Source organism: Herpailurus yagouaroundi, unplaced genomic scaffold (genome assembly GCF_014898765.1).
Source record: "Herpailurus yagouaroundi ecotype Mexico unplaced genomic scaffold, PumYag 196, whole genome shotgun sequence".
Lineage (NCBI taxonomy): Eukaryota > Metazoa > Chordata > Mammalia > Carnivora > Felidae > Herpailurus > Herpailurus yagouaroundi.
Genome location: NW_024412427.1, coordinates 160,311 through 174,990, shown reverse-complemented (window position 1 = coordinate 174,990; position 14,680 = coordinate 160,311). Strand labels below are relative to the sequence as shown.

At 38.7% G+C, this 14,680-nt stretch overlaps 1 protein-coding gene across 12 annotated transcripts in view; it reads left to right on the top strand.

Moving 5' to 3' along the window:
• NCOA3 (nuclear receptor coactivator 3) overlaps positions 1-14,680 on the top strand; it is a 142,411-nt gene that overhangs the window by 98,493 nt on the left and 29,238 nt on the right. For all 12 annotated transcript variants that reach the window (XM_040446830.1, XM_040446829.1, XM_040446826.1 and 9 more), the window contains 3 exons: positions 12,303-12,407; positions 13,287-13,459; positions 13,939-14,039. In XM_040446830.1, coding sequence (XP_040302764.1) covers positions 12,322-12,407; positions 13,287-13,459; positions 13,939-14,039 — 360 coding nt within the window. In that variant the 5' untranslated portion in view covers positions 12,303-12,321. The remainder of the gene's footprint in view (positions 1-12,302; positions 12,408-13,286; positions 13,460-13,938; positions 14,040-14,680) is intronic.

Below are 14,680 nucleotides of genomic sequence, written 5' to 3'. Positions count from 1 at the left end.
GCCCCATTCAGGAAGTCTCATGAGTCAGACTTGCCATGTTGTGTCACTAGCATTCGAGAACATCTGCTCCAATATCTTGGCTTTATTAAAGATGTATTTTTTATTTTTAAGTGATCTCTGTACCCAGTGTGGGGCTCAAACTTAACAACCCTGAGATCAAGAGTTGTATGCTCCACAGACTGAGCCAGCCAGGCACCCCTCCAGTGTCTTTGCTTTTAAAGAAGGAAATCTAGTTAAGATGGGTTTTAGCCTTGATACATCTCTCTTTTCCACCATCAGTATTTTTCTTTGAAAAATTAATCCAAGTTCCATATTGTTAATTTTTATTATGCCAGTGTCACAGGTAAACCCTCTGTAGCTATTTTATGTTTTTGATATTGGTGTCCAGGGCTAACTTCAGTACTGTAGGGGGAGGGTCTTGTTACTTTCAGTTTTTCATTCCGCAGGTACTGCAGTTTGGGAGTATCCGGATTGTCCACTGACCTACAGTTAGCATTCCCTGTTGCTTGCTTTCATTGCTTGCTTACTGCCATTTCCTGTAGCAGCTTTGGTTACTCGGTGGCTAATGTCTGCTCTTAAGTTTTAAAATTTCTCCTATATCTCTTTTTTCTTCTCTGAAGCAGATATAATGGGTTAGGAGAAAACGGGCACATGATCATTTTTACATCTTTATTGCTTATTAATTGAATTTATATCAGATTTTATTTCTGCTTTCTGCAAATGCCCTTCTAACTCATCACTGCTTATCTTAATCCAGGTGCTTTTTACTAACATTTACCTCAAGGGGGCTAAAAACTTAGTTTCTCTCTTGTCCTCTCTTTCTTTGCAGCTTATATTTCATTATATGCCAAGAGAGAACCTTAGGTATAAATAGTTTTTTTTTTTTTTTAAACATTTATTTATTTTTGAGAGACAGAGACAGAGTATGAGCAGGGGAGGGGCAGAGAGAGAGGGAGACACCAGAATTCGAAGCAGGCTCCAGGCTCCAAGCTGTCAGCACAGAGCCCGACGCGGGGCTCGAACTCACAAACCGCGATACCATGACCCGAACCGACGTCGGACGCTTAACCAACTCAGCCACCCAGGTGTGCCCCTAAATAGTTTTTTTTTTTTTTTTTAAAAATTTTTTTTTCAACGTTTTTTTAAATTTATTTTTGGGACAGAGAGAGACAGAGCATGAACGGGCGAGGGGCAGAGAGAGAGGGAGACACAGAATCAGAAGCAGGCTCCAGGCTCTGAGCCATCAGCCCAGAGCCTGACGCGGGGCTCGAACTCCCGGACCGCGAGATCGTGACCTGGCTGGAGTCGGACGCTTAACCGACTGCGCCATCCAGGCGCCCCCTAAATAGTTTTGATGTAGAGATATTTACGTCTGTCAAGGAAAAATTAAACCACAGATCCAGAAGTAAAACAGGATCATAAAGAACCACCACTGTGTGTTTTACCCAATACCTTTGCAGGTGGATATCCTCTGCAGAATCTTCTAAAAGATGTCTGTGTATTCTTATGCTTTTGAATCTTAGGAACACAGAGATATCTCTGACAGTAGCTCTGTTTTCCTGTTTCTTCCCACTCACACTAGTGGGAGAATGTTGTGAATCTGTAAGTTGAGGATAACCTGAATAGTTCTGGCTAATTTGTTATTTGTCTGAAACCTTTTAATTTGTTGTCATATGGGCTATTTGTAACTATTTGTCTTTCACTGGAGAACAGAATTCCTGTCGCTGAACATACATCTTTGTTTTTGGTATTGAAGGATCGCCTTATTCCCTTTGTCCCTTGCTTGCTTTGTATTGTTTTTCATGCTCACATCAAACATATGAATATGTGAGGTGTGATTCTCCTCAGAGTTAACAGGTGATAGACTCTTTAAAGGAGATGAAAGTTTATCTTTTAGTAAAATTGAGATTCAGCTCTCAAGTTTGATTCCAACAAAGCTCCGTTGTCTTTTCATTGTGTCATAGTAAATCAGCTGAAGGATTCATACCCTTGAGTTTTATTTCAATAGGCAGCTTGGAGCCACTATATTTGTTGGAGTGGGAATACCCAAGTGAAAAATGACATGTCAAAAAGAAGCAAAAATGTTCCACAGAGTTTTTACTATCCCTCTAGCCCCCCTTACATACTCTCTGTATTTTAAGGAAGACTGTAGAGTTGGTCAGAAGTGCCACTGAGGGGATGGCAAAGAAAAGAGCAGGAGTTGGATGAAGAACCAGGGGAATGGTGGGTAGGAGCAGTAAAAAAAGAAAGAGGAAGGGGTTTGTAATAAGAGTCTTGTACAAGGTTTTTTTTTCTCTCTCTCTCTCTCTCTTTTTAAGTTTATCTATAAAAAAAAGTTTTAAGTAATCTCTACAATCAATGTGGGGCTCAGACTCATGACCCTGAGATCAGGAGTCACATGCTCTACAGACTGAACCAGCCAGGCGCCCCTCCTATAAGTTTTTGTAATGGTTTCGAGCTTGCCGTGTAGAAAGTGGAGACAAAAAAGTGAACAGGAATAGAATGCAGTGTGTAAAACAGTGTAGTAAAAGTATGAAAAGTGCATCAGGATAAGGAAGGGAAAACTTCGTCTAATTGGGAGAAATTGAATGGTTTCCCTAGAGGCGACAGTTGAACTTGATCTTGAAGGATGGATGAGTAGGAGTATTCTAGATAGAAAAGAGATGAAAGGGAAGATTTAAAAAGAAATGAATGACTTAAAAGCAAAACAGGAACTATTTCAGCGATCATCCTTTGTCAGAACCTCTCAGCATAGGTCATTTGGGAGCTGCTGCTGGGGGTGGGGGTGGGGGTGTGCTGAAGAAGTATGGCAGTATGTTTTTCAGAGTGAAGCTGAAATCAGGTTTATGCCGCTCAGGTTAGATCTGAGAGATTCAGTGCATTAAATTGTAGGGTCAGTGTTACCTTTAAAATAACTAAAGAATTATCCAGGTAGTTAGTGCGCTGTCAGGAGAGAGTAATTTGATTTAGATGGAATTGGCGTGCTTAACTCCCTCTGCACAGTGTATATTGGTGAACTTCAACTCCTTTGCTTCTGTGGAGGTTGAGAAGTCTCTTGGCAACAAGCTTCCAGTTGCAACTAACACCTGCTTTGGCTAATTGGTATGCCCAGCTCTGGTAGCAGAGCCTCTGGAGAGTTTGTGTTTGAATTCAACTTCATCAGGTTTAAACTGGAACATAAATGTGAAGGGGCTTTGGGCTCAGCCTGTGGATTGAGAATGAAAAGGCAGGACGTACAAAGGGAGAAGAGAGAGTGAAACCTGTGGATAAAATAGCTGTCGACTTACACTTGGATGCTTTTCAGCTTAATTTGTATATTAAAAGTAAGATGTTTTACTCTATGGTTCTCTGCCAGCCCCCTTTCAAGTTAGCTGGCAGGATGAACTAAAGACAGGAGAAGAATGACCAGAACCCGAGAGCATACCCTTTCTGTCATATGTCCTCACCAAGGTAGTTTACTGTGGACACTGTTTATATGCCTTTTCTTTTTTCTTTTTTATTTATTTTTTAACGTTTATTTGTTTTTTTGGGACAGAGAGAGACAGAGCATGAACGGGGGAGGGGCAGAGAGAGAGGGAGACACAGAATCAGAAACAGGCTCCAGGCTCTGAGCCATCAGCCCAGAGCCCGACGCGGGGCTCGAACTCACGGACCGCAAGATCGTGACCTGGCTGAAGTCGGACGCTTAACCGACTGCGCCACCCAGGCGCCCCGCCTTTTCTTTTTAAAAAAACAACTGTAGGCTGAGGTTTCCTATCAGCTCTGTTCCCCTGACACTATGCAGTGCCTTCATTTTAATACTTACCAAACTGTGTTGTTACAATCATTTATGCTTTCCTCTTGTGCTAGCCTGAGGGTTGCCGCAACGTATGCTGTCATTCGTCTCTATTTCCTGGACCTGAAGTGGTTCTGGGCATGTAAGTGTTTGAGCTGAAACGGAATTAGATTGAAAAATGGATTGCATTAGGTAGTTTTTTCTTGATCCCACTAAATAAACATAACAGGTTATCAGCAACAAAACAAAAGGACATTGCCAGTTAAGTTTAATTGAAACTTTCCCTCTCTTTTCTCTCCTTATCTCCTTTCAGCTCTTGTCCTCTTTGCCACGGTTGAATTAAAATATAAAAGTAGGAGGTACTCACTGGAAGAGGCATCCAGTTGATGAGGAAGCTTTCATAGTGGTTCCATGTTTATGACACTCCCACCCCCTCCCCCATGGTCTCTTAAACACACACAGGTTCTCTTTCCTTCAGTCCTTTCCTCTGTGGTGCTGGTTCTTTTGGAGCCACACCATAGATTGAAATAAAACCTTTAACTTGATATTTTAGAAAATACAATTTTGTAGGATTAAAGCTTTAACTAGTGGTGACTATGTACTAAATTGTCTCAAGTAAGAGTGTCAATTTGGAGCTTTTAGTTTTGGGTAGTGATTTATATATATATTTATATATATTTATATGTTTAGAATGTCTCATAATTTTTCCCAAGAGCAATTTTTTCCCCCTAATTGGATTGAGCAGTCTCTGCTTTTACATACAGCTTCAAGTGGTTTTCAGTAAATCATTCCAAATCTATAGTTGTTGTTGGAAAATTTTCCTCAAGTTACTGTGATTCTCAGGAGACACCCAGAAACACTCCCTAATTACCAAGTGTATTTAATCATACCTTGTATAAGTCAGCCAAACAGGCCTGATGAATAAACTGAATTACTGGTGGGATAGTCAAAAGTTTTTGGCCCCAGCATTTAACCTTAGAAAAGCCAAGAATAAAAATATTTGACAGGCTATTTTAGGGTATAGTTCATGCTTTTCTGATCTCAAGTTTTCTTCTTTCTGTTTAAGCCGAGACAGTTGATTTCAAGTGGAAGTAAGGGTTATGGTTAATATTAGACCACCCCCAGAGGGCCATTTATCTGGTGACTTGTAGACCAGTGGTTAGTTTTGGGGACTTGAGAGGAGTAACAGCATTAGTACCTGTTGAGTTGGAGTGGCTCCTTGCCTCTGCCCCTGATCCAGCATACCCACAGACCCTGAATATACAACGTCTCAGTGTTCTTACTGATGAGCTAAGAAGTTTTCTGGGTAACCGGTTGGAGATGGTGTGATTCAAAAAAAAAGTTTATTTCAGTGAGGGATAAAATGCCCAAGGAACATATGATACAGATTTGTTGGTCTGAGTCCTAGTTATGCCATCCAGTATCTGTGTGTGATCTTTGGAAAGTTATTTAGTTGTGTACTTATCTATAAAATGGGAATAATAATACATATCTTCGAGAGTCATGGTGAGAGATTATGCAGAATATGCGATATGCTCAGCACTGTACTGCCACAGAAGTTATCCCCTTCCTTTTCCCATATTAACTTAGGAAAACTGAAATATTTTCGTTGGTTTTTGTGCCATTTGAGATTTACTGGGTAACATGTCATCCCATTTTGGCGTGGTTTTTCTTAGACCCTCCTCCCCCGCACCCCCCCCCCCCCAACTTGTGGCTTACCTAATGGGCGTTAGCACTGTTGATTGGTATCTTTTCCTTTTGGACAGGAATACTTCCTGTATCCTTGTGCATCTGGCTAGTTGTACACAATCAAGATTTTTCTCTCGTCTTAACTGTCAAATAACCAAAAGGAAAGCTAGTTGATGCTGCTCAGTCATACACCCAACATTATCGTGACTTTTGAGTGACAAGTAAAATTCTTTTTTTTTTTTTTTTTTTTTAATTTAAAAAAATATTGTAAAAATGGCTCAAGGATCCAGATGGTTGTGTTCACATTGAAAGACTGAATACGTTTTGGGCCTTTGAATTCTGATTCAATGAAAAGTTCTCCACTGTAGTCCTTTTAGATACTATGGTGTCAGGGGCTTAGAAAAGCTTCTTTGATTGGATTGCATTCTGCCTGGAAGTGTGGTTGAGGTGGACCTCCAGCTTAATAATCAGTCGGAGGACATCTCTTCATGAGCAACTTCAAAGTATATCTGTGCAAGTCATTATTGGATTTATGAGGGGATTTCAAGAGTTACTTGGGCAGGTATATATTGTGTCTTAATTTTCTACTCAGCTGTGTAGATGATCTTTAATTGTAGGGAGTCAGAATTTAGAAGGGGCTCAGTATTCATAGACTGTTCTTATCAAAGATACTTTGGGGCTCTTGTGCTGTATTATTTCCCCTTTGAATGTTGATTTTACCAACTCCGCATATCCTCTAACCTAGATGGGTAATAATTTAAGATGTAAAAATGTAAGCTATACAGTTACTGATTTATGTTTCTTAACTTTTAGTTTTTTGGGGGGAAAATTATTCATGGGCCTAGTATGTAATGTCTTCTCTCCTCCCACCTTGGTTCTTGACTACTGACTGAAAATGATTTAAATTTAGGATGTGTACACTAAACATTGACCTCTCGTACCTTAGAAAGAGTAATTTACCAAAATAGATAATATATCCCCTCAGACAGATAGTTTTGAGTCCATCTTTGCCAGCGAGAAGCGGGCAGCAGACTTGGCAAGTAAAACAATGCTATTGACAATTTTTATGTTTGTAACGAAGATTAATACCAAATAAACAAAACTATACATAGAGTATTTGTCACAGTCATTTGTGCTCAGGAATAATTGTATTAGCTGTTGTATATGCTGAAAAGTATTATTTTTTAAGCAGAAATAGTTATTTTTCATATTGAGCATTTTCTTGGTCATAATGAAATTTAGGAGATATATTTGCTGATATATTTTTTTGTTATTTTTACATATCATTCACTCTTGGAAATCATGTGGTCTTTTTTTTTTTTTTAACGTACTGTGCAATAAAAATCTCCCCCCCCTTTTTTTCAATATATTAAGTTTATTGTGAAATTGGTTTCCAATCCCCCCCCCCCCCTTTTAAAGTTTTTATTTATTTTGAGAAAGCACGAGCATGCACAAGCGGTGGAGGGACAGAGAGAGAGGGAGGGAGAGAATCCCAAGCAGTTTCTGTGCTGTCAGTGTGGAGCCCACTGTGGGGCTCAAACTCATAAACTGTGAGATCGTGACCTGAGCCAAGATCAAGAGTCCAATGCTTAACTGACAGAGCCACCCATACACTTCAAAGCCTTTTTTTTTTTAAGTTTATTTATTTATTTTGAGAGACAGAACAAGTGCACGGCCCATGCATGCATGCATGGGGTGGGGTGGGGGGAGAGAATCCCAAGCAGGCTCCACACTGTCAGCCTAGAGCCCAGCTCGGGGCTCAAACTCACAAACTGGGAGATCATGACCTGGGCCCAAATCAAGAGTCAGTCGCTTAACTCACTGAGCTACCCAGACGCCCCTAGGTATCATGCAGTAGAAATTGGCAAATCTTTTCTTAAAAAAAAAAAAAAAAAAAAAAGAGAGAGAGAGAGAGAGAAATATTTTATATCTTAAATAATGAAACCTTCATGGTTTTTACATTAGAATTTAGCGTTAGTACATTGCTGGATAATTGCCTTTGTTATTTAGAGGTCAGTGGATTCTGTGAAAGAGTAAATTTGGTGACACATAGACTAGACAGTCATGCACATTATAGCTTGTTATGCCACATGAAGAGAAAGAGCCACGTCTGTATACATGGACACATGTAGATATATTTATGTTTCTCCCAGTGCACATAAAAATTGGCTTAATGTGAATGACTTGGGTGCATTTCCTGTTTAGACTGAATATAATTATTATTGATTTCTTCCATACTAAGAGATTGTCATGGTTTTGATTCTCTTGATACAATCTATGCCTTTAAAACTCATTTTGGTGACATCCTATATCAAATGTAGAAGTGAAAATTTTAAAAAGTTTTAACTTTGGGGCACCTGGTTGATTCATTCGGTTAAGCAACTGACTCTTGATTTGGCTCAGGTCATGGTCTCAAGGTTTGTGGGCTCCACGCTGATAGCATGGAGCTTGCTTGGGATACTCTGTCTCTCCCTCTTTCTGCCCCTCCCCTGCTCTCCCCTTCCACCACATCCACCGCTCCCCCCCTCCCCCCCGCATGCACACTCTTTCTCTCAAAATAAATAAATAAACTTTAAAAAAGTTTTAACTTTTATGTAGATTAGAATGAAGGGAATTCTAAAGTATGACTTGTTGAGTGTTCTGTTCATGCAATATTAGCTCAGCACCTATTACATGCTAGGCACCTTACACTCTACTGGAGATTCAGCTTAACAGCAAAGAAGGGTGAAATAATACTGAAAATATAGAATAAACTATGTCTTTCAAATGAAAAAATACTATTTATTCACTAAATAGTTTGCCATTGAATTTTGGGTATTCAGTTTATGTTTAACATCAAAGTAAGGAAATAATATCCAGAATGTGGAATAGATTTTATGTATATTATATAATGCATATGTATATATAACATACATATATTTATACAAGTATTTTAATTTTTTAAATTTTATTTGAGAGCAAGCGAGTGAGCTGAGGAGAGAGGGGGCTGAGGGACAGAGAGAGAGAGAGAGAAAGAAATCTTAAGCAGGCTCCACATTTATCATAGATCCTAACCCAGGGCTCGATCGCAGCCCTAGGATCATGACCTGAGCCAAAATCAAGAGTCATATGCTCAACTGACTGAGCCACCCTGGTGCTCTGGAAATAGATTTTACATATACATATTTTTTCCTATTGTATTTATTTTAAATTTATTTTTAATTTACATCCAAGTTAGCATATAGTGCAACAATGATTTCAGGAGTAGATTCTTTAATGCCCATTTAGCCCAATCCCCCTCCCACAATCCCTGTTTGTTCTCTGTATTTGAGTCTTTTATGTTTTGTCCCCCTCCATTTTTATATTATTTTTGCTTCCCTTCCCTTATGATCATCTGTTTTGTATCTTAAATTCCTCATACGAGTGAAGTCATACGATATTTGTCTTTCTCTGATTAATTTTGCTTAGCATAATACCCTCTAGTTCCTTCCATGTAGTTGCAAATGGCAAGATTTCATTCTTTTTGATTGCCGAGTAATACTCCATTGTATATACAGACCACATCTTTATCTGTTCATCCATCGATGGACATTTGGGCTCTTTCCTTACTTTGGCTATTGTTAGAGTATATTTTTAACATAATGTTATTACTTAGGCGCCTGGGTTGCTCAGTTGGATGAGCATCTGACTTTGGCTTAGGTCATGATCTCATGGTTCATGGGTTCGAGCCCCGCATCGGTCTCTGTGCTGTCAACTTAGAGCCTGGAACCTGCTTCTGATTCTGTGTCTGCCTCTCCCCCACTTGTGTGCGCTCGCTCTCTCTCTCTCTCTCAAAAGTAAACAAACATTAAAAAAATAAAAATGTTATTATTCACTGAATAGTTGGCCACTCAATTTAAAAATAACTTTGTGAGTGAAACAAATACAAAATTTGTGTATTGAGACATAGCTAAAACTATTTTTCTGTACTTAAGGACTGTTTTAGGAAAATTGGAAATAACTGAACATGCTTTAAAAATATTTTTATTTGGGAATAATTTTAAACTAAAATCAAAGTTGCAGGAAAAAGAATAGAATTTAGAGAATTTAAAAGTTTCTCTTCTACCAGGTTTTATCCAGTGCCAGTATTTTGCTACCTTCCTTTCTCCCTCTCCTTTGCTTCTCCTGTTCCTTTTCTCACCTAAAATGGCCTCTACCATTGGAGGGTCATTTACATACATAATGACCCATTTGCTGTAAATGTTAAGAATAAGGATAGCTTCTAGGGCGTCTGGGTGGCTCAATCAGTTAAGTGGTCGACTTTGACTCAGGTCACGATCTCACCGCTGGTGGGTTCAAGCCCCGCATGGAGCTCTCTGCTGACAGCTCAGAGCCTGGAGCCTGCTTCACATTCTGTGCCTTTCCCTCTCTAACGCCCACCACCATCCCCCGCATTCTGTGTGTGTCTGTCTGTCTGTCTCTCTCTCTCTCAGAATTAAATAAACATTATAAAAAAAAAAAAAAGAATAAGGATAGCTTCTTAAATATGTACAGAACTCAACTTCAGTAAATTTAACGTTGATAAAATAATCCTGTCCTCCATATTTTAGATTTGTCAGTCGATCCCATAATGTGCTTTATAGCATCTCCCCTCTATAGGACAGAATCCAGTATGGGATCATACATCATATTTGCCATTTCTCTTTAGTTTTCTTTAATCTGGAATATTTATAGACTCTTATTACATTGTCATTTTTGAAGAATACATTTTTTCTGGCATTGTGAGATCTGGGTATGCTTTAAAACCATAATATTAAGCCACTAGTAATCAAAGATATTTTAAGTTCTGGGGCACCTGGGTGGCTCAGTTGATTAAGCGTCCGACTTCGGGTCAGGTCATGATCTTGCAGTTCGTGAATTCGAGCCCCACGTCAGGCTCGGTGCTGACAGCTCAGAGCCTGGAGGCTGCTTCGGATTCTGTGTCTCCCCCTCTCTCTGTCCCTCCCCTGCTCATGCTCTGTTTCTCTGTCTTGCCCCAAAATAAGTAAACATTAAAAAATTGTTAAAAAAACAAAAAGGCATTTTAAGCACTTTACTCTCCTTTACTTTAGCTTAATGTTGTGAGGAGAAAAAGACTCTTGGAAACCTCTCTCTGCCTTTCAGCTTTCATTTTGCATTTTACTACCAAACTTGTAGGTAGAATGAATTTTATTGGTATTTAATTCATACCTACAGTATCTGTACAGGTGATGTCATAATCTAGAACTCTTGGTTAGTGATTATGTGGTTTTGATTTTTTAAAAACTATGCTTTTTAAGTTTCATTAGCATCCTGTATGAAATTTTGCATTTTTGTCTCCTCTCTCTCTGTAGTATTGTGCCACCTAGTGGAAATTTATGTCCTTCAGTATATGTCTAAAAATCTAGATGGAATGCAAGATGCGTTTTAACATACTGAGAAAAAGTTTGGAAAATTCGAACTTCTTGATTGACTTGGAATTCTTTAGAACAAGGATTGTCTTCCTAAATAAGAATTTAGGACAAATAAAATTCTTTGTACTTGAAGGTTTAGTAGAGGTCTTAAAATTATGAGCTGCTGACTGTTAAAACACTGTTACTGTTTCAACAAGAAACACCCTACGTGGGGTGGGGTGCCTGGGTGGCTCAGTCGGGTAAGCGTCTGACTTCGGCTCAGGTCATGATCTTGCGGTTCATGGATTCGAGCCCCACATCGGGCTCTGTGCTGACAGCTCAGAGACTGAAACCTGCTTCAGATTCTGTGCCCCCCCCACTTGCGCATGCGCGTTCTCTCTCTCTCTCAAAAGTAAACATTAAAAAAAAAAAAGAAAATAAAGAAACACCCTTCGTTATTTTCATCATTGAAACCTTAACCAAAACATTATATTTCCATCAGTCGTTACTAAAATGATTGTTGCTATTTAGATACCATGAAAATCCTCCCCCCCCTTTTCATTGTGCATCTACTCTCCAGGCCTCATGTAGTGGGGCTTACAGATTATTTACATGCTCTAAGATTAGTTTTGAACTCATAGAAGAAAAACACAGTGGGTAATAAACATTAATGAAATAGTTTAAAGGAAAGCAATGTGCTACTTTGAAAATAGCCTGAAAAAAAATGTAGACATGTATCATTTGAAGACTCCTTACCAAGTGACAGGATAATCTCTAATTTGTCCTTAGTTGGGTATAAATAAAACTCAGGATTTTTTTTCTTACTTTCCATTTTTTTTTTATTTGAGAGAGAATGAATGAATGAATAAATGAATGAATGAATCTTGAGCAGGCTCCACGCTCAGAGCAGAGCACAAAATGGATGGGGCTCCATCCCACGACCCTGGGATCATGACCTGAGCCAAAATCAGGAGTCTGATTCTCAACCGAGTGAGCCACCCAGGCACCCCTAGGATTTTTTTTTTTTTTTGAGATTTTATTTTTAAGTAATCTTCACACCTAAGGTGGAGCTTGAACTTGGGACCCCAAGATCAAGAGTTGCATGCTCTACCGACTGAGCCAGCCAGGCACCCCAGGATTTTATCACTTGGAAAAAGTTGATGGTCTCGTTTTCTTGTTATTAAATATGAAGAAGATGCCTTCCTCATCCTTTGAAGTATTCAGAGTATTCAACATACACATTTTTAGTGGGACTTGAGAAACATTTTAGTCTTGGGGTTTGACATTCTGCAGAATTAAACTAGAATATGAACTTTTGACGTTGTCTTCAGGGTACTCATTTATAATTAAGAATGTTAAGACTTACCTAACCATTTAGGGAAAGTAGTTCTGAATTATAAGATTCAACCATTCAAGCATACAACATGGGTATTTTACAATGTTTTCATCTTACCATCATTCTTTCTTAGTTGCTGATGTATAGTCACAATGAGCGGATTAGGAGAAAACTCCTTGGATCCACTGGCCCCTGATTCACGAAAACGCAAATTGCCATGTGATACTCCAGGACAGGGGTAGGTCGTTTATTTCCTGATCCTTCACCAAGGTCTCCTCCTGCTACCATTATTTTTTTGACTTAAAACGAACATTTTAGCTTTCTGTTGTTTAAATTCTCAGGTAGATTTTTGTCTTCACTTAAATAATATGATTTTGCTTTGAATTAAGTAGAATGGCACAGTGATCAGATAGACATCCTTATGATATAATAGAAATCTTATTGGTGATTCAGATAAAAGTGAGTTAGTCCAATAATTGACACTTTTGAGGTAGTGTGAAGCATTTCTTAGTGAAAGAGGTAGGTAGGAGTCAGGAATAGAGCATCAAGATGGTTGCAAATCAGATGACTCTTTAAATTCCTGTAAGAAGATGCTGTAAGTTGGTATTTTGGCCTTTGCGAGGTTTCATCGTCCTTTTCCTGAATAAAGTTTGCAGTTTAAAAAATAGAAATCTAATATTTCATGCAATGTTACGCTAGCCTTTTTAGTATTTGCCAAGGTCACTATGACTTGAGTTTTAATGTGATTCCTACAAAGTAAAAAATGGCTTATAAGCCTTATGTAAAACCTTGTCATTAATAAGTAGCTAACACTCTTTTTGTTATTATTTGTTGTTTTACTGTCTCTTTGATGTAAAGACTGTGTATCCTTATTTTCTGCATGGTCAGAGGCTAAGTGTCCCCAAGGCCACCAGGCTAACCAAAAGGTGGACTTGAATTTAGGTTTGCCTGAATTTCTGCTGTATTGTACTTCTTCTCCAAGATGAGTTTTTGATGGTTTCTATTGGCTAAATTTTATTTGCTTATGTATGAAGGTGCTGGTGATTCTGCTCCCGGCGTTTTTTTGTGATAGGTACATTCATGGCCTTCTCTCCCCTCCCCCAATCTTCTCTCTCAGTCTTACCTGCAGTGGTGAAAAGTGGAGACGGGAGCAGGAGAGTAAATATATTGAAGAACTGGCTGAACTTATATCTGCTAATCTTAGTGATATTGACAATTTCAATGTCAAGCCAGATAAATGTGCAATTTTAAAGGAAACAGTAAGACAGATCCGTCAAATAAAAGAGCAAGGTAATACAAAGTAAGAAAAACACTCAAATCTTTTCAGAAGGAACTTGTTAACTATGTTTACATTTGCCTTTTTGCTACCTTGTTGCTCACGTGTGGACTGGTGGGACCTGTCCTGTGTGGGATTGGACAAATGAGTTGGCCAATTTAGTACTCCTTGAGAAATAGTTAATAGAGCATTAGAAAGAGGCCAGTGTTCTCACCCTGTCCCATGTTAGTTGCCTTTCAGGAAGCCATGGGATAGTACATGTAGTAGTGAAAGAAAATTAAGGGTATCTTCTGCCCTCCTGGGTAACTCAAGTTTTAAGATTTAAAAATTGCAGAATTGGTTTCTTATCAGGAAATGTTGTATATGTGCATATGTATGCGTGTGCGTGCGTGTGTGCGTGTGTGTGTGTTCGTGTTCTGGGGACTGTTTGGAGGTGAATTTGATCTGTAACTGATATTTGTGATGTTTGTAGTATTGTCTTCTGTCTTTTCAGGAAAAGCCATTTCCAATGATGATGATGTTCAGAAAGCTGATGTATCTTCTACGGGGCAGGGAGTAATTGATAAAGATTCCTTAGGGCCACTTTTACTTCAGGCAAGTATATTATACTTGTGAGGAATTTTTAAGACTTAAGAATATGCTTTTTGTGACGTGCTTAAACATTGTTTTGTAAGTAGTTGTCCTCAGTAGGTATGATTCGCCTATAGCATGTTTCTCTCGCTGTAAAGCAGGAGACGGGAACAGAGAGGAGTCTCTTCATAAAGTGCAACTGTTAACTTGTTTTTGTTTCAACCAGTTCACTTCAGGTACTTCTCAGTTGCTCGGTTCAGTTCTTCTTTGTAAATTCTCACTAGGGAGTGGGGGGTGGCTCCTGTAGCTTGATTTCGTATCAAATGGAAAACCAGGAAGTGCTAAGGATATTTCATTTTTAAAAACTCTTTTCAAGATGTAATTCTTCAAACATTAGATTAGACATTCATTCAGATTTTATGTTGGCTGTATCTATCTTTTTTCCCTCAAATTCTTTTTATTTTTAATTCTTTAAATACAATCCTATAGTAATTGTGCTGTGTGAATAGAAATGGCTAAGTGGCGGCTAATAGTTGTTTGCAGTGGTTGTTAAATCACTAGTAGTTGTAAAAAATTCTGTTTAGTGCTAAGGCTGGTGCCTTTAATTGGCCAAGACTGCCATGAAAAAATATCACAGATTAGGTGGCTTAAACAACAGGACTTTA